We start from the raw sequence: 20,554 nt of genomic DNA on the forward strand, positions 1-20,554 counted from the left end.
CTTTTTCCAAGTATCACTGGGAAACATGTCAGGTCTTTCCATTTCAAGGCATTATAGGTAAGCTTGAGTCCAACCCATAGGGAGAAAAGGCATTCCTTTGAGCTTCCTATTGAAATTATAATGATCTATTGCCACAGGGAGCATGGCTTCTTGCTTTTTTTTCTTCTTTTTTTTTTTTTTTTTTTTGTATTCCAGTTAAAAAACTAGGTGTCAGGTTTTTATTACTTTATTCAAATTTGTGCCAGTCTTCTCCCAAATGAATTTATGTTCGAGGCTGCAATGAAAAATACATGATAATGAAATATATGACTGCCCCAAAGCTATCTCCTACCTGTGAAACAGAGTTATGAAATAATAATGGCAAGAGTGATAACTGTAGTTGTCAGTGTCCTAAAAAAGATGAGGATGTTCTTAATGCGGAGAATCCTACCTTGAAGGCAAATTTGCACAAAAGAGCAGTGCTTGAAGTCTCCCTATGGAGGCTAAGTTTATGCCACATCAAAGATCAGAATTCAGCCCTAAAGTTAGTGATTCATCAGTTTAATGGAAAATTTCTTCCTTCAGGATATTTCGTACTAATATCAAATGCATGAGTGATAACAATTACAGTGAATGCAGTGTATTGTTTATTGGTAAATAAAAGCGAATCCAAAAGCTGAACTTGTTATAGAATGTTTATAGCATTTGAAGCAGTGATTGTTAGTGAGCGCTTTGTTGCCCAATTACAGATAGCAATGTTGTACAAGTGTCTTGACATGTCACTTTGAAATGTGAGGGTCACATTGAGATTTTTAAGTGGTAAAAAACAAATCACTGAATCTGATGTTTTCATATGATTGCTTGAAGGTGGAAGTAGGCTTTGAAAATTCCAAGTCATATCAAGAACCCTGGAATGGAGCACTTAAAATATTTTAATAAGATTTAATATTTAGGCTCAAGATAGCTAAATCACCAAAATCTTTGAGTCCTGTTTTCAAGTTTAAGAAGTTAAGTAAAAGAGACAATGTGCTGATAGGTGTATCCTCTGTGGTTCTGCTGATCTACTGGTTACTCCTATGTCAGATGAAATAAATGACCAAATGAGCCTTCCTCATAATTATGGCTGAGATAAGAGGTAAATATTGTAATGACAAAATTGGCTTTAATATTCACTTTGTATATGGGGCAAAGGAGACATTCTGGAATTCCTATTCTGTGAAGCGTATAAAATATTATTAGTTGATTGGGAGATTAATATGTAGTTTTACTTTCCTCCAATACCCTGAAATGCTGCTTTACTCAGAGACGTAATAGTGTATTTGCTTTCTTGGAGATACTTTCACAGTGGTGTATGATTCCAAATATATTCCCAAACAGGAAATAATCTATGCATTTCACTGTTTGGGGATTTTCAGGGAGTTCCCTGTAGCTTCAGTGATCTGAAATGCAGTTCCTTGCCTGTTCCTGCCCTGCCTCTGATTCTGCAGATGAGAGCATTTCTGAACTGGCCAATGCAATCTGCAAAAGGCTGGATCACTCTCCCTGGCCTTTCCACATAGCCATTCTCAACATGCTCTGTCCCTGTTGGTTTTTTTTGGAGAACAGATGAAAAAAAAAAAAAAACAAAAGACTGAAGAAGAAAACCATATCTAATATAAAGCATTTCATTTGTATGTGTTTGTAAGTGGATGATCAGTCTATTCTGTGAAGTGTAAGGCTTTCTTACTGTATGCAGTGCTATCCTTTCCTGCAGTTATCTTCATTAACATCTCTAGTTTCCAGTACTTGCCATAATATGGCAAAGCAGCAGAGCTTCAGAATTGAAGCCTCTCATTTTATGCAAGGTCATTTATCCTGAAGTTCTGCACCTGAGTCATGCCTTGCGTAGGGCTGAGTAGGAAGCAGTCTGGGGTTTAGCTTCAGAAATATTACTTGCCCACATGGCTGTGAAAGGCCATCTGTGCTTCTGCTTTTGTCTTGTGACTTGAAGTCTTTCAGAGTTTTTAGTGTTGGTATGTGAAAAGGTGGATTAAAGCTACTCCTGCAGCTCGCTTTATGGTGTGTATTGCAACTAACATTTAATCCAGTGGGGAATCACATTGTCCAGACCCTAAAAACTTTTGAACTCGTTGGCTTCAGCTGACCTTTTACAAAGGTATTTTCTTTTGCTGACTTTTTTGTAGTTCTTTCAAAATCTAAAGGTTGACCTGTTTCTTCTTTTTTTTTCCTTTTCTTTTTTCTTGTTTTTTTTTTTTTTCTTCTGTGTTTTTTGGGTTTTTTTTTTTGTTTTGTTTTTCTTCTGATGTGCTTTTCTTCTTGGGCAGAATATCCTTCTAAAAATTCCCTCAGTCTCTGTGGATGCTATTCTAATTTATTGCATTGTTAGGATTTCACCATACTAACGTTTTTAAAAAAATGTATAAATAGTCTTACATAGTGTTATGGCAGTTTACTTAAATTGTTATATGGTATTTAGTCTGCAGGGAAAGTCTATGGTCCATATGTAACCCAGAGGTCAGTGCATGGTTTACTGTTACCTACTGTTTTTACTTACCAAGATACAGCTGGCATTTAATTAGTGAAAAGCTGCATTATATTTAGGTAAGCAGGAATTAGTGAGTGGTGTTTGTATAGTGTTTTGAGCCCCATTAGTGTTAACTCAGAGAATCACAGAAAAAATTAGATTAGGAGGGTTTTTGGAGGTCACGTAGTCCAACCTCCTTCTCAAAGCAGGGCTTTACTGTTATTAATGTTGTTATTGACACAGAAGACGGTATAAATTAAGAAGAAAGAGCGATAACCAATTAGTATGCTGCAGGATGTACAAAATCTGGACCTAACCGGTATGACTGAAGATGGGAGTGAGCTGTGAAACAGGATCAGCCGATGGCTTAGGAAAAGCATGGCAAAGACAACTGCATCAGATGAAAAAATCGAATTAATTAAATGTTCACATTCAGTTGGTATTATAACTAATTCCCAATGAAGCATTAAGATGATTTAACAGTTTTTGTTCTCCAGGGATATGATCTTTAATCAGATGTGGGGGTGGTAAAAGGTAGGCAGTGTAATTTATTACAATAAGAGTAGAACAGTTCCTAGTTTGAAATTTAATTGGGTGATGTATGAAAAATCTAAATTATCTAGAGTGCATTTTGGTCTTGAAATTGTAGGTGACCAAGTATTCTATGGGACTTTTGTCAACAATGGGTATTTTTATTTCATTTTATTACATATGTTTGAGTACTCTAATGGGATGTGAATGATCAATGATTTGAAGGAGGCTATGAATTTTAAAGGATATTGGGTTTTTGTTAAAAATTGACTGGGCTTTTCTAACTACTCATAACATTTAAATCAGTTAGGGTAAGATGTGCTTTTATTCTAATATGACCCTGCATTCCTAGTGTTGGCTAGTGATACCGTCTTATCCAGTCAAGCCACTATTAAAGTCAGTGCTGAAGTAGGCAGTTCTGTGCAACACATGAGAACTTAAGGGCAGGTAGGAAAATCACTCTTAGTGAACACCCTGGTCCTGAACCCCTGAGTTTTCCTAGGTCATCACCCCATATAGAAGAGAACCAAGTTGGGAGGTTCAGATGCGGCTACACATCATGATTCCTGAACTCATGACCAGGATGTATGACCCAGGAGGGATATGGAGATGTTGCCTGAACCTTCAGGAACAGAGGGGATAGAATTAGGGACCACTGAAGCTAGTCAGACAACGCACGTCCATGGGACCAGATGGGATGGATCCAAGGGTGATGATGTCATTATGAGGCAGCTCTCCATCATCCTTGAAACACTGTGGGGATTAGGAGAGGTTCTTGGTGACTTGGGGGTGGGGAAGTGTCACACTTATCTTTAGGAAGATAAATCTATCTTATATGTCTTATGTGCTTAAATATTTAAAATACATATTTCATTTTACCTGACATTGTAGGTAAAGAGAAAATAGGAGAGGGCAGAAATGAGTTTTTGCATACTGATGTTACTACAGCAGACTTTATGCAGGTTTGCTGTGAAGGTCAGCTGTTATCTGTAATTATGAGAAAAGAACATAACTTTCAATTCTTTTCTGGTTATTAAATAAGAAGTCAAGGTTCCAACAAATACTAATTCTAACTCACTAAAATATCATATCAGTTTTAGGAAAGACAAGCTGATTGCACAGGTCTCTCTAAAATAAATTGCATTAATTGCTAATATGCTTAGGTGACATCAGATTTTCAGCCCCTCACCCTGCCATCTGATCTAACCTTAGCCTTACCTTGTTGAGACACTTACAGAATAGAGTCTCTGCCTCTTCAAATCAGAGGTACATGTATCGTGGCTTGCTTGCTTTGGGCCTGTGGTTGCAAGTAGGTGGTCTCCCTGAACTCAGTGGGCATTAGTTGTAGGAACAGGCTGACTCAGGCAATTTATACCTTTAGTTTTCAAGTAAATATCAAGGAGATGGAGGAATGGTCTTGGCTTAGAAAGTGGAACAAGTTTTATTTGGTAAGTCTGGTAAGAATTTGAATTCTTATCTTCAGCTTAAAAGAGTAAATCTGAGCAGGTGTGTACTCCATCCTCTCTGGGAAAAGTATTAGTAAACAGATTTGAATTTTTAGTATGATATATTGCCATGTTCTGTCCCATTTGCATCACTAGTCTACCACAAAATTCCTTCTTTAATACTTGACCAGCCATATGCTGACTCCCTTTTCTAGCTGGGTAATTGTTCATCATGTTGTTGAAAACAGGCTGTCTCTTTCAGTTTCCTACCTGCAAAATTGCATAGAAGTTTTATTTAATGATTTGTAAGCCATAGATACAAAATGCAAGGATAGGTCCTGTGGATATTATTAAAAATAAAAATAGTATCAGTCCTTTTAGCATTTTTCTTCACAACATGGATGATAAAATGCTGGTATAATCATTTGAAATTCAAAATTATTGCTGTTATAATTTCCATTAATTCCTTTATTACTATCTTTTCATCTTAAGGTTATTTTTTTAGCTTATTGCCAAATGAACTCTTATATCTTCATAATGTTCCATTTTGTCAGAAATTAAGAAAATAGTTATATTATTTACAAGAAACTATAATTCTCTGAGTCATGGTATTTAAGGCATACTCATAGATGTAATGTCAACTCTTTCAAACAGAAGATGATTTCCAGAAGCTTGGATTTCTGTTTTGAAACTCTCTCCACCTGAAGAAATTAGGACAACCCAGTCCTTTTCATCTGTTTCTCTAAAATGTAATTCACTGAAAGGCTACAAGAGAGCCAGACTTTCACAGAATAATAGAATAGTTCAGGTTGGAAGGGACCTTTAAAGGTCATCTAGTCCAACCCCGCTGCCGTGGGCAGGGACATCTTCAACTAGATCAGGTTGCTCAGAGCCCCGTCCAGCCTGACCTTGAATGTTTTCAGTGATGGGGCATCTACCACCTCGCTGGGCAACCTGTTCCAGTGTTTCACCACCCTCATCATAAAAAATTTGTTCCCTATATCTAGTCTGAATCTACCGTCTTTTAGTTTAAAACCATTACCCCTTGTCCTATCACTACAGGCCCTACTAAGAAGTCTGTCCCCAGACTTCCAAGTCTTTATGTTTGATAAATGGATTACATCAAGGATTCAGTTATTCATGAAACCAAAGTCATGATGCAGTGAATTTTGTGAATAGGCTGGTATACAAAGAAAGAGAAAGCACTATTATGTTTGGGATATATAATAATTTTGTGGGTATCTAAAAATTCTGATCAGAAGCTGTGAACTGTGAAGGTCAGACAAACGAATGCATTGAGCGGGTTTTGAACCATCCATAAAAAATAATCTAGTTCTGTATACAGAAGACAGGGACAGGCCTGTAAATAGATGTATAGAAATTATTATCAGCAAAAGATAGTTTGCATTCAGGAAAATGTCTTAAGAGGCAAATAAATGCTTTTTAATTAATTTGGCTATATTTGATACATACTAAAGTTATTCAGTTGGCAGAATGCTGAAAATAAAATGACTGCTATAAAAGAAAACTTTTTTTAAAAAAATGTAAATACTTAATGCAGAGTTCCATTCATTTTCTTACTGACATACAGTAACCAACCGATACATTAGAAACATACGGAAACACTAAAAGCACTGAAAACAACTCATGTATATTTTAAATAAATGGCCCTTGAGCACGACACACTGACAGTTGCAAACAGAAAACTATTTCCCTACATCTGAAGCTACCCAGACAGTATATATATATTTGTATATATATTCTTATATATATGAGTATATATATATTCTTATGTTTAACACCACTCTGTTGTCTAACAGATAAAGTAAGAATATTTAAGTCCTGACCCAACTGTTTTCTTATTTTATTTATAACTCTTTTGGTCGAGTTTTGTCCCTAAGAGTAGACAGAAGGTTGTCACTTTACTTAAAAGCTTAGTGTAGCTGAATGAAGACCTCAGTCTCCCACTGACACAGAAACAAAAATGAAGTAAACTGTTTGCAGTTCTGTCACAACCGCCTAATGTACTCCGCAGTTTTCCCGCAGCTAGAAAATCACATCTATCGAAAAGGAAATAAAAATGTTATCAGAAGGCAATGAACTCATGACATTGTCTAAAATGCTATGAAAGTGCTTTGGCTATTAGAAGTGCATTCTAGCTGCCTCTTCAAAATTAACTTCCCTCTATCTTGTCCTTAGAAGAGCTGTTCCCATCCTTTGCTTGCTGCAGGCGTATTGCTGAGCCGTGTGCTTCAAGCAACATCTCATTTTACTCTCCCCATCAGGTCCAGCTGTAACTTTTTAATGGGGCCACAAGCAGTGCTGGAGGGGCTGTGTATGTAGTTCTGCTGGATTACTTTCCTCAGGGAGGAAAAAACCCCGACAAAACAGCAAAACTGATTTTGAGTAAGGAACTGAGCGTAGGAAAAAATCTATGCTTATTTTGTATATGATAGCATTCATTTGTACAGGGTAGATCTGGGAGTGGACTAAAAGAAGCATAGGCAGTGAGACTCAATTCCTTAAAGTTTTACATTTAGAAATTTCAACAGATATTCAGAAATCAAAAAAAGGGAGAAACCTAGAGATGAAAATCTAAAACTTTTGGAAATCTGCAAAGAAAGACAGAAAGGAATGACAGAGCAAGAATTTTGATGTCCCTAAAACCGTAACAATTATAATTCCATCCACATTCATTCTCTAAAATGGCATTGATAGGGACAGTGAGGTTTTATGCAAAACACAGTCCCTAGATACTAGGGCAATGGAAAATACTAGCAACCAATTCCTTTCTGTTTTACATAAGTATGAAAGCAGGCAGGTGCCATTATTTCTTGCTGGATATTGGTTTGGGAATTAAAAAAAAAGAAATCTACCTTTTATTCTTTTGTCCTGATGCTAAATCTGTTCTAATGCTTGGAGCAACTTCTACGTTGTTCCTGAAAAGAGTTTGCCTTCAGAAGACAACTGAAGATTGCTTCAGTTTGGTTGTGGGGTTTTGTGTAATTGACAATATTTTTAAAATTAATATCATTTTTCTGATCTTCAGTTTTAACAGCTGCAAGAAGCAAAAACCAGTAAGTTTTATATTTGTGGAAAAAGTATTTCTCATTTCTACAGTAACTGGTGCTTTTCAATTAAATGAAAATGTTAATAGTAGAGATACAAGATCCACTTGTCTTCCTATGGCTTTGATGATGAAAAGTAACTGAATGCTGTGGAAAGGAATCGGGATGTTTGGCCGCAGTGAAATAGGCAGCTAAACTATGTCAACGTTTCTTGAAATGACCTTGTTTCTTTTTGTTTTAATGGTTGTTTGCTTTTCTATACACATTTTTCAGTGATACATCTTTGCATAAAGCTTCCAGTTACCTCATGTACATACATTAATTTATGTTCACAAAGCCCTTGAGAGAGAAGTTGCATTATTTCTGCTATGTATTTGGCTTACAAAACCCAGAAAGTAACCTCCAGTTTATTTTAGATCATGCCAAAAGTGATTTAGCCAAGATCACAAAGAACAGCTACAGAAGAACCCACTTTACCTGAATTTTAGCTGCTATATCAATTTCCTTTTATTCTGATGGTGAATGGTAGACACATGAAAAAATACTTCATTTATTTAAAAAAAAAGTGCCTTAAAATGGCACAAATGTGAACTGAAAAGAGAAATGGATTTTATCTGCCTCACAAGGGAGGGAGAAATTGGTTTGGAGATTCATTGCGGAGAAATGAGTGAGTTATTTTGCTGACTGTCGGTGGTAGGTAACAATGTAATTCAATAAGTGAAGGCCAGGTTTGAATAGATAGAAAATTAATCTTCAGCCACTATCTCCTGTGGGATTTTCCTGTGCCAGTATTGATTGCATTTCAGCTCCTGACTTGAGAGAGAAATTGGTTGTAGTTGGATTTTAATTATATTCACATGCTGGATTACTTTCCTTCAAAATATGTGTTTTGCTACTTTCCTGAAAACAAAGTTTAACTGGGTATTAAAACTGTACCAACCAATGCCACAATCTGTCAGGCTTTTGATAGAAATACCAGACTAAAATAATTAATAAGATTGAAGTTTTCCTTTTTAATCTTTCCTTATCTTTTGTTTTTCTAATTTAGATGTGGGTTACTTGAAATTAATGAATTTCACAAATGAAAACTAAGTAGTTTTTATTTTATATAGAAAGATCCACTACAAACTTGGATGTGTAAGGCCTGGCACAGCATTAGTCTTGCTGATCAGGAGGTAGTGGCCCAAGTGAGTGCAACACTAATTTGTCTGTAATGCTTCTGATACTTGCCTGTTGCATGCAGAATGAGTTCAGACACCTTTAGATTTAATAGCAAAATTAATCCTGTGTGAAGGAAACTACAGAACTTTTAAAGGATTTTGTCATTTGATGTCTCTGAGTTTTTGGAGGCAGATAGATGCATTGTTTCAATATCAGAGTTATACATCACAAAATACTCCCAGGAAAAGTCAGTGATAGGAATGCAAAAACTTCTACGTTACTTTATGTAGTGCTGGTAGATCCACTGCCCTGCATCAATTAAATTGAGAAGAGTTTTTAGATTCATGTTCTTGTTTTGGTATCATGTAGTATTGGTAGGAAGATCAAGCAGATCTTTACCACAGTCATCTTTGGGGGAGCCTGTGTGTGTGCGCTGTTAGAAATGTGGGAAGTAGAGTTTACATTTGAAAGTTTAAAGCATTCAAGTGGAATATTTAAACCTTTTCAGTTTCAAGAAAGTTTAGTCAAATTTTGGCAGTAGACTTGAAGCTTCTTCCATAGCACATGAGTGATGGGAGAGGCTGAAATCTACTCTCTATTACTTGGAGTGAAATTGAAATACCAATCAGAAGAAACATGATAATTTTATGTTCAGATGCTTCAGGAATTTAAATAAAAAATCTAAATATACTGTAGTATGAAAACTTCTGTGCAAGACCTGCTAGGATGGACCTTATGGTTTACCCCCTTTTTCTTTTACCACCTCCCCGCCCCCTTCCCTCCCAAAAATGTCTTGTGGAAAATTAATTGGAAGAAATCTTTTCACACCCACTCATTCTGGTGTTTTTTTGTAATAATGTGGCTTTATGGTCCCCAGTTATTTTCTCAAGTGTTCTGTGAAAGCATTGAGAGTTTGTAGTCATTGGTACTAACTTCAGAAATAAGAGTGTTAGGGTTTTTTTTAAATCAAATGGCTTTCAGGCAGGAGAGAAATTTTCTCACATGAATGATTGATTGTTGAGATTGCATTTGCAGAAGTAGACAAACTCATTGCTTTGAGCAGCATGAAGCCAAAAGATAACTTGTGAAAAGAACTCCAGAATTTGCTTAATGTATAGCCTTCCAGTTCTGGGGGGGGGGGGGGGGGGGAATCCTGTGTGATAATGTAGAACAAAAAAAACCCCAAAAAACACACAGCAAAAACCTGCGTAAAAATTGAGCCAAATTACATTGTCTGAAGCAAAAACCCACCAAAAACTTATGAAAAAACTGAGCCAGATTACATTGTCTGGAGCTATCATAATGCTGTGTCATTTCAAATCATAGAATGCATAAACTGTTACTGATCCTGGCTCCAGTTTGCACAATTCAAAAGAAGTTATAATGGTTTGTGGTGGGTTGACCTGGGCTGCCAGGTGCCCTCCAAGCCACTCTATCACTCCCCCCTCTATCACTCCCCCTCCCCAGCAGGACAGGGGGGAGAAAATAAGATGACAAAAGGCTCATGGGTTGAGATAAAGGCAGTTTATTAAAGAAAAAAAAAGGCCATGCACAGAAGCAAAGGAAAACAAAACAATATATTCTCTATTTCTCATCAGCAGGCGATGTCCAGCCACTTCCTGGGAAGTAGGGCCTCAGTACACATAGTGGTTGCTCCAGAAGACAAACGTCTTAATAACGAATGCCTCCCTCCTGTCCTCCTTTCTCTTAGCTTATATTGCTGAAAACAACATCATATGGTATGGAATATTTCTTTGGTCAGCTTGGGTCAGCTGTCCTGGCTATGTCTCCTTCCAACCTCATGCCCACCCCCGGCCTACTGGCCTTTGGATGGGGTTTGGAGAGACAGCCTTGATGCCCTGGGAGCACTGCTTAGCAGTAGCCAAAACACTGGTGTGTTATCAACACCTTTTTAGCTACAAATACAAATACAAATCACAGCACTATGAGGGCTGCTATGGGGAAAGTTAACTCCATCCCAGCCAGACCCAATACATGGTTTTACTTTCTGGTAGATCTAAGAGCATGGCATACTGGATCAAAATATTTCAGGCTGCATTGTACAAGTATTTTCTGCTTTTCTAATCCACATTCCCAAACTAAAACATTACTGTCTTAGAAAGTTCTGAATGCAAAAGTATGATATTCAGAAGTCCCCTGGACAACGTCCATAACAGAGGTCATTATGTCCACTAGAACTATGACATGTGAAAGTAAAAGGCAACATGCAGTGTTAGGTGTTCCAAGGAGAATATTGTTTTTAGGTAATTTACAGATTTTATCAATTTAGAATATTTAATGCCATGATATACCTGGACTTTACCTGGTAATAGATTTGCTTAAAGAAAAAAGTCATCCCTTACTTTGGGTATTAACAGTTATGCTTTCCCTTCTGTCTCATCCACCAGAGTGGGGTTAAGTAGTAAGTAAGTAACAAGTTTTAACTTCTTAGCATAAGGTATAGTAGCTATGCTGCATAGAAGTAGTCAAAATTAGTACCCACCTTCTTTTCTTCCAGAAGTTTAATAGACTTGTATTGTGAGATTCATCTCACCTAATTCTAGACAGCTGTGTTGCAGACTTCTACATCTAGGTGACTTGCCCTAGGGCTACCTTTACAGTCAATGGAAAGTAGGAGGCACTCCTCAGGCATGATTCATGTCACGGGAGAATAGGTGTCTAATTAAGATGAGATGAATTGCAGTCTAAAAATGCCCATTTCTCTTCATTGACTATGAAGGCAGCCTGGGGTGATGAGGCCAACTGTTGTTGAAATCAGTGGATGTCACTAGTTAGATGAGTTCTGCCCTTTGTGTTTCCAAAGGAAACCACCTCCTCGAAACTCATCTGAGACTGCTGCTTACTTCAGGCAACATTTGAACCTATACTTAGTATAACATTTGTCCGTAGCCCTGTGATGAAGCAGATGAGGAAACATATGCAGTTTAATTAGATTATTTTGGGGGTGAGAAAATTTAGCTAACTTTGATAGGGTATAATAGACACAGTGGTAATGTATAAAGAATAGCCTCAGCACGCACATGCCTGACACTGACCAGACAGGTGCTTCTTTGTCAGCACTATTTTTCAAGCATAGCACATTTTCAAAAACTGATGACTCTGCGGTATTAAAAATATTGATATAGTTGCCTAACATTGCTGGCCTGAGTAATCATTCAGTATCACAGTTGATTCATTATTGATTTAAGTGGCAGTCTACTCATGCCATGTGGCCTCCTGTTCCAGCTGCAGCTGAGCCAGGTAGAGACATTACCACCTCCCCTTTGGTCTTCAGTACTTCCTTGGTTTCCACACTTCATGCAATTTTTGTAGCTGAGTTAGAAAAAGCCTCTGCTTTTCAAAATTTTTAAAAACTAGTCCAAATGACCGAGTGAGTTGGAAGGAATCAAGAAGACAGGGTGCAGACAGGTGAGAGAGGATGGGAACCCAAGGCAGGCAGGTGGTGGTGAGCACCTGAGTGTTTGGGAACCTTTCCATCCAGGCAGCTGTAGCCAGGAGAGTACATGAGATTTCATTGAGATTTATTATTAAAATAAACCAATGAACAAAACCTGTTTCAATCAGAGTTCTAAGAAGGCTTAATTTCCTTTCTTTGTCTGGATGTGCACCACTGTTTCTCAAAAATCAATTTATGAAATGTATGTTAGTGGTATCATTTTAAGATTTGTGATTTACTATATAATCTACAGAAGGAAAAAATGAGGTATACAGTATTTATATTTAAGATTCGGTACAAAGTATTGCACATAATAAAAGGTAATGTACTTGCCTTGCATTAAGGGTGTAAAAATTCAATGCACTTGTGAAATTTAGGTGTGTAAGGTGTTAGGCTGTCACTTTTCTTTTGCAGCTCTTCATTTCACTGAGTTGCACTGGGTAACTCATAATTTGAAATAAAGTATACACAAATATTTCTGGACCTGGAGCAAATAAGTGTGCTTATACACAAATGCAGAAAGTTAGCTATGAAAGAAAGGCTATGAGTCTTTTATGTAAAAAGAGGCAAATGGGAATGGAATTGTTTTTAGCATACTTTGTAATATTTTGCCCTTTACATGTCTTTCTTTAAAAAGCCTGAAAAGAATGACACTGAATCTGGCAGCCAGAGAATCAGACCAGTGTTTGAAGAAGATCCCGTTTTCCGACGGCAAACGTCTTACCAACATGCAGCAGTCCACATACCAACAGATATTTATGAAGGCTGTAAGTAGCATGTGAACAAAGTGATTTTATTTTAATACAAAGCTTATTATATGTGTCCCATTCTTAAAAACAAATAACCTCCAAACAAAATTTTCATCTCCCATTTTTAGTACAGATTTCTGTTGTCTTTTTTTTCTTCTTTCAATAGTACTTCAGAGATGTGCTCTATTAGGCATATGATTCATCTTATGAATTAGTAGAAGCCATAGTTAAAGAGATCCATTAGGATTGAATTTGAGTTTCAGAAATAGAACTGGAAGTGAAACAAAACTGATACATATTCTAATTTTCTTATCCATTCTTTCTCTATTCTGTCTTCTCATTTAATACAAACAATTCTTGACAGCTCTTCTTTACATGGATTTGGCCTCAGGCAGAGATGAGTACTGAAAAGAGTTTTGAGTACTGCAAAAGCATATACAGTTCAGGCAAATAACATGCTGTGCGAGATGGTAGTACTTACATTGCATGCAGCGTGTTTCCAGAATTGCAGTAACAGACTTTAGCAGAGAATTTGAATAAATTCTTTCTAAACTATGTAAAAAATAATATATATATATGCATATACTGCTGAGGATTCTTTAATTGTATTTCAAAATTAGGTATTTAAGTTACCTTTCAAGGTGAAAATAACTTCCTTTTCCATGCTTATCATCAAGAAAAAAATATTATCCAATAAAAACACATTTCAACATTCAAAATAGCTGCATATTTTTTAAAAAGGGGAAGAAAAATGAAATAGGATCCATATTTTTAAGTTTTTTTTTTTTATTTAGGGTCCGAATTTCAAGTATGCAGTCTTTCTCCTCTTTCAAAATCTCATCAAGAGGAAAGAGACCCTAATGTGACCTGAGCTCTTTAAAATTCATGACCACAGTTGTGTGCAGCTTATATAAATGACATAGGGATGAAAATGGAAATGTCAGTATGGTGGGGGAAAGAATCATAGTAGCTCATATTCTGATATGGTGTGCTTGACTGACAGACCTAGAGGATTATTCTGGGATTCTGGCTTTAATAAGTGGTAAAGTGCACCTTAATTGCAGGATTACAGGGAAGAGACAGGCCATTTCCTTTGCTTTTGTTTGAAGATAATTGATACTTCGCTGTTTAAAATGCTATAAAAACTCGCCTGCAATTATTAGGATATTTGTAAACACCATGTGAACTTTGATATAAGATTGTCGTCATAACAGTACGTAAAATGTTTTGTTGTTGTGTTGAACTTAACGTTTTAGATGGTATTCCTAAGGACTTTTGTCCCTTAGAAATACGTGCTAGGTAATGTTACTATACAGCCTGTTAACCTAAAAATGAAGACAGGCTATGACTTCCATAGGAAAGGTACAACTTTAGTATCTAATAAAATTATAATAACAGACAGAAACGTACATTTTGAGAGAGGTAGCTGCATGTGCAACATATATGGTTCATGAGAAATTAATGATTCTTTGGGTCTGGCTATCACATTAATTACCAGAGATGTGGAAGTCTAAAAAGTTACCAGGAAGACTGTAATTCTGTGTCAGCAAAATCCTCTTGTTGGGTAGCTGGGTAACTTCTGATTACAGATGGTGTTTTCAGAGATAACAGCTTGAGAATACCTAAAAGTCACAGGTTCCAGTCCTGGTTTCAGCTGGGATAGAGTTAATTGTCTTCCTAGTAGCTGGTACAGTGCGATGTTTTTGAGCTAGGTATGAGAAGAATGTTGATACCACTGATGTTTTCAGTTGTTGCTAAGTAGTGTTTAGACTAAGTCAAGGATTTTTCAGCTTCTCATGCCCAGCCAGCAAGAAGGCTGGAGGGGCACAAGGAGTTGGGAGGGGACACAGCCAGGACACCTGACCCAAACTGGCCAAAGGGTTATTCCATACCATGGGACATCACATCTAGTATAAACTGCAGAGAGTGGGGGTGGGGGGATCGCAAACACAAAACACAAAACCATTACCAGGTTTTATTTTACAGTAACAAAGTTCATATCTCATCTGAAACACAGTGAACAATTAGAATGTAGTGGTTCACCAACAGATTTCCAAAACTAGAGTATAATTTTCTTTTCACAAGCAATATTATCTGTAAGCAATTTTTATAATCCTAGAAAGACTGATAATGTATCTTGAACACTGTTGTCATTTTTCTTCCTGTTCACATGAGCTAACCCGTCATTTTTTCATAGAGGTTTCAGCGCCCACTGTAGTAGGGAACAGCTGTACACTTTGAAAGTAGTCTGCAATAAATCTGCAGTACCTTGTTTGCATCCCAGTCTGCTAGTGAACATTTACGAAACAGATATTACAACAAATCCTTCTGAGAAACAGTGGATGAGACACAGTTTACAACTTTTACTGCTTGGAAGCCAATTTTTTTGGACTGAATTACACCTTGGAAAGCAGATTTCATTTTTTCCTCCCTTTTGTATAGGTTTTGTAGGATCCCAAGGAAACAAAGAATTGCTCTTTGGATCTCACAGAACAGGTTTCAATGAATAGATATTTGACTTGCCTACTCTTCCTTGAGATTGGTTTTAATTTCTGTTCTCTCTTACAGTAGCAGGTGGTTGTCTCTAGGGGAGAGGGACAATTACAGTTAGATCCACGCACATTCCTAAATCTGAATTTTCACTTGGATCTGTTGATCATGCTTTGTCATGTTAAGTACTTTTTTGCTGTATGAAGCTGGGAATTTGAGAATCGCTGTCTCTTAAGCAATGTGATATCCATAACAATCTTTCTTCCCAATTCAGGTTTCATTTTTATGGTAGTTATTATTTATGATTTTAAAAATATGAATCAAATATCTAATTTCCATCATATGAAATTCTGAATGTGTGGATCTATCCTCCATTTAGCCCTTTGAAACTGGGGAACTGGTTCAGATAGTAATTCTCTAATGGTGCACCACCTATTTAAACCAGACAAACTAGTATGTGCTATAAAATAATATTCTTTGGCTTCCTACATATATAGTGATTTTCTTATTTTGAAATACAGTGATGAACTTCTTGTGAAGTAGTCCCTTTTATTTCACTGTAGAAATACGTGATACATCATTACAAAATATCCATTCACTACATCCAGGTTATTACTTTGTGTCTTATTTGCAGAAAGAAATATTACAAGAGTTATTTTTGCTTTTCCCTGTATCTGGTGCCAAAGCCGAAGTAGAGACAGGGAAATGTCTAGGCTGTTATTTATGTGCCTGTTTCTGAGGATACAGTCCCACTGCAGGAGAGGGCAATCCCAATAAAGTAGATGCAAATCAGGCTTTTAATTCAGTATTTTTCAAGAGTCCCATTTAAAATCAACCTGCTGCTAAAAACAGAACAGACCCTCAAGTCGTCTTTTACCACATGCACTGGGAATTAGTCATGCATCTCCTATTAGTAATAACAGAACATTAAAACTGTACCCTGCTTATCCTTAAGCAGAATATGGGAACTGCAGTCCAGAAGTAAGAGGAAATCCTTGGCACAAGGCAAGTGAGGTTAATCTGCCTAGTGGATACCACCACACATTGCTTTCGCTGTCTGAGAAGCGTAATGCACCATCTGCTGCAATGGTTGCTCTAGGTGTAAGTCTGTACTGGTGTTACAGTTTTAGGAAAGATGTTAGGCAAAGCACAAACAGGGATTGCTTTTTTTCTCTGTGGTTGTTCCTGCTTTACTTCCTCTGAATCAGAAACTGAAATATTGCTTCCACATGTCACTACTTGATTAGGACTGAAGAGTTGATTAAAGTGTCAGGTTGACAGTAATGTGTCTTGAACATGATGACATTCACTTTGAATATGTTTGGACAGCCATCAGCAAGAAAAAAATGCGTCTCCTGCTCAGAACCCATTAAAACAGTGATAAATAGAGTTACAATTAATTGATGGTTCTCATAGCTTAATAATCATGAAATATACATACTGTGTGTTCATACCCTCCTTTTATTGGGATGGCAGGCAAAATTTTGCTGCTTTATAAAATCTTCTCAGATGTATATTATTTTTTGATAGCAAGTTTGGCAGTGGACATCAATTTTACCTTTGCAGTACTGCATCATATATGTAAGTACTCAGTTATTGATAAAGTATTTTGATATAATAGTGCTTAGTACTGGGGGGCAATCAAAACTTTCAGGAATAACCTGAAAAGTTCTCTTTTGATGCTATGGTGATTTTTATCTTGACTGGAATATTATCTCTTTGACTGGAATTTTTGTACTATTGAACATTTCTGCATATCTTGGGTATCTCAGGCTATGAGCTTGAAAAGAAGAAATATTCTTTGGGAAGAAACTTAGAAATGCTGGCAAATGAAAACATGGGAGCAAGAATATTCCCCCTCCAAAGAAAAAACAAAACAATGCCAAAAAACTAAGGAAAAGTGCATTGTCATTTATTCATGGAAGGTCTTATGTGTGGATAATAAATAAGATTTATTCAGGAATCAAGATATTGATAAAGTGTTGTGTAAATATTTTGGCATGCTACATCAGCGTTCCTTAAATGACTAAAGGAGCAATAAAGCTTATTTTAGCTTTTTTTGTATTTAGTTTAAATAGTAATAACAGACAGACAAGACAGTTTTATTAATTAAATGTCTTTGTTCAAAATACGTTAAGATTAGTGCTATTGATATATTTTGGTTATAGCTGAGAAACAAGCTACTCAGAACTATTTTTCTCATGGTTTCTTCTAAGGGATAAATTAATAGTGCAGTTTTACTACAGCTGAGATTGAAAAATGATTGTTTCAAGTCTCTGATTTTGTGTGTGTGTTCACACCTTTAAATTTGGAAATAGAAATTGGATTATATCATTATGTATGTCTCGTGCAGATGGCATGTGAGATTACTGTTTCTTCTAATTTATTTTTTTAATATTTTCCATGGTTTTAATCAGTGAGTTATTTGTGTAATCATGTAATGAGTGAAGTGGACCTTTAAATGAATTTTCAGTGTCAGCCTGTTTTAAATACCAAACACTATGGCTTGGGGTAAATATAAAGCAAATGTTAGTTGTAGCTAAGTCCCTAAGTACTTCTTGGTAGGTTCAATATTAAACCTGGAAGGAAAATACCAATGCAGAAGATTAAGCAAAAAACTCTAGGGTCAGTATTGCTTTTTATGTTCTGACAATTACGATTTTTTTTTTCCCCAAAGTAGCTTAGTAAAGCTCCCTGAATGAAAATCGTTTTAAATAAGCAGCAAAAAGAAATAGCTTTTCTAACTTGATGAAAAAGCTTGTTTCTGTCAGAATACAGAAGGCTTGTACTTGAACAGTATCCTCCACAATGAGGAGGTACTTGCATTTTGGTACTGGGATTACATTAGTTTGGATGGTCTAGCATATTTGCCTGACCAGTCAAGTTCACCATGACTTCTGCCTTAAATTACCAAAATTTAAGATAATAAGGTAAGATAAGGAAAGACTGTCTGGTAACTAAGGTTAATTTATTCCTCCTTGAAAGACTAAATTGATTAGGTACATGCTATTTTGTAGGTACCAGCTGTAGTAAGGAATTATCAATGTAGATTTAAAGCAGTCTGCCTGATAATGATACATCACAAAAATGTTACAATACCACATTCTCTAGCTGAATATTTGCAAATATATTTTGGCCTGGAAAGTTTATCCAAGACTAATTGATTATTAAATGTAACATAAGGTTCTTGAGGGAAAAAGAAATAGTGGCAAATCTGGAATAAAACATGCTTCTGTTATAATTCTAGGTACTCTTCCAGACTTGGACTGTCTTACCTTAAGCATTTTAAATAGAATTTTCAAATGTTTCTGTAAAATAAAAAAGCAGAATTCCCATTTTCAGAACTAAATTTAGAACTAAATGCCATAGACTTTCATAGAGATGTAATTTTCTAAACACTAATTTCTACTGAAAGTGGGTCTTTTGAAATATTCTACCTCTGAACTTAAAGAAGTTTTTTTTGAAATGAGTCAAGTGTTAGCTATTTAAAAGCAATATGACTGATTTTGTTTGTTACTTGGTATGTATCAGTGTGGAAGCTGACTGAAGGATGGCTTTATGAGATTGTTGACACCCCTTAACACTCAACATGTTTCCTGGAATGTTAATTTATATTTTTTTTAACCTTTTTGAAAAATAAGTTCTTATTTAGAAACATTGGGAGAAAGTTATATAACATAGTAATTTGTGCCTAAAATATTTGGGCTAGTGTTTGAATTCTACTAGGTTTTGTTATTTGCCTCCAGTTGGAACTAACATATATTAATTTTTACATTTTTATCTGTTATTTTGTGTGAAAGAGTTTTCTCAGCTAACACTTCAAGTACTTCTGCAGCGTAGAGCTATATTTTAAATATTTTAAATCAAATGAGATAATTTAACCTGGGGAAATTAAATACTGAATTCCGGCACAGAGACCACTCACAGTTCACTAGCAATTCATGATGGGGTCTTTTCTTTGTTGTGATGAAGCCTTTTATCCTATAAAGCTGTTTGTTACAGGAATGCCAAGAATTATAGGGTTGACTTTATGATCCTTTTGAAAGAAGATATCTTCATATGGTGGTAGTGCTCTTCTTTTGGCAGTCATTATTTTTACTTCCAAATTGTTTTGTTTCACTATAGATCTAATTTTGGCAGAAAAAATATTTTAATTTCCATCTCCAACTTTCTTTTATGGAGTAAGCATATTAACACTGGATGTAGGCGTCCATGCCTACATGCAGACATCCTAGTTTTCTCTAATTCAGTTTCAGTCATGCTTCCAGAGAATCCCAAACTTCATGGTTACTATCTGTACTTCAGTAGAGAAATGCTCTGAATAGTTCTGTCTCGTGATCTTCTGAGTCCCTATTTGTCAGCTTCATAAATTTGCCTTCTGATTGATATCTTTAAAAATCTTTTTTTTCACCCTACTTTACCTTTATTGAATAAATATGAGGTATTTAAAGAGATACTTAACAACAACCCCCTCCCCTATATTGCAAAAACATAACTACAGTCAGGGTGCTGTACGAACACAGAATTCCCTGTGAAAATCAAATTCCACAAAACCAAATCACATTTTAGTATGTTAACCCTTATTTCTTTTAAAATGCAATAAATTATATCAAGAATTAAAAATTTTATCCCATTAAATCCAGGAAACGGTTAATTTACTTCCTTTTATTTTGTTGTTTATGCTCTCTTTAAAAAAGAAGCAAAACAAAACAAATTGCATTTGGGTTTTCAATAAAACAACATGGCCTTAGGCATGGCCCTAACAGATTGCTGTGGGTTTTTTTCACAGTGACCCCTTTGGGGACTATCAACTACCAAATTTTTTATATTATGTCATTCATGTTCTTTTAACCAGAAGTTCCTCTGCATGGTTCTCTGACATGATACAGTCTTCCTAAATACTCAGAGGATATGATCTACTACTTGTTTAATATTTTTAATATCATGGTGAGATGTGAAAAGCCATACCAGAAGCCAAACTCATGATGTCTGGTTAAACTGGTTATTATGGTTCTGGCTTCAACAAAATAGAAAACCGTACAATGAAGAGACTTTCAGGACTTTTCTTTCCAAAGTTCTTTGATTTTAAAAACTCGGGGGTGTAGGCAGAAAGGTGCCAAAACACCCTTGTGTTCCTACTATTTTTTTTT

General features: G+C 36.0%; 1 protein-coding gene across 17 annotated transcripts in view; it reads left to right on the forward strand.

Moving 5' to 3' along the window:
• The window catches only part of CACNA2D1 (calcium voltage-gated channel auxiliary subunit alpha2delta 1), a 436,639-nt gene that overhangs the window by 238,560 nt on the left and 177,525 nt on the right, over positions 1 to 20,554 (forward strand). For all 17 annotated transcript variants that reach the window (XR_003923336.1, XM_030013900.2, XM_030013901.2 and 14 more), the window contains exon 6: positions 12,803 to 12,932. Coding sequence is in view for 16 of the 17 variants with exons in the window: in XM_030013900.2 (XP_029869760.1) it covers positions 12,803 to 12,932 (130 nt within the window). In the remaining variant the exon portion in view is untranslated. The remainder of the gene's footprint in view (positions 1 to 12,802; positions 12,933 to 20,554) is intronic.

The sequence above is a fragment of the Aquila chrysaetos genome, chromosome 5, assembly GCF_900496995.4.
Source record: "Aquila chrysaetos chrysaetos chromosome 5, bAquChr1.4, whole genome shotgun sequence".
Lineage (NCBI taxonomy): Eukaryota > Metazoa > Chordata > Aves > Accipitriformes > Accipitridae > Aquila > Aquila chrysaetos.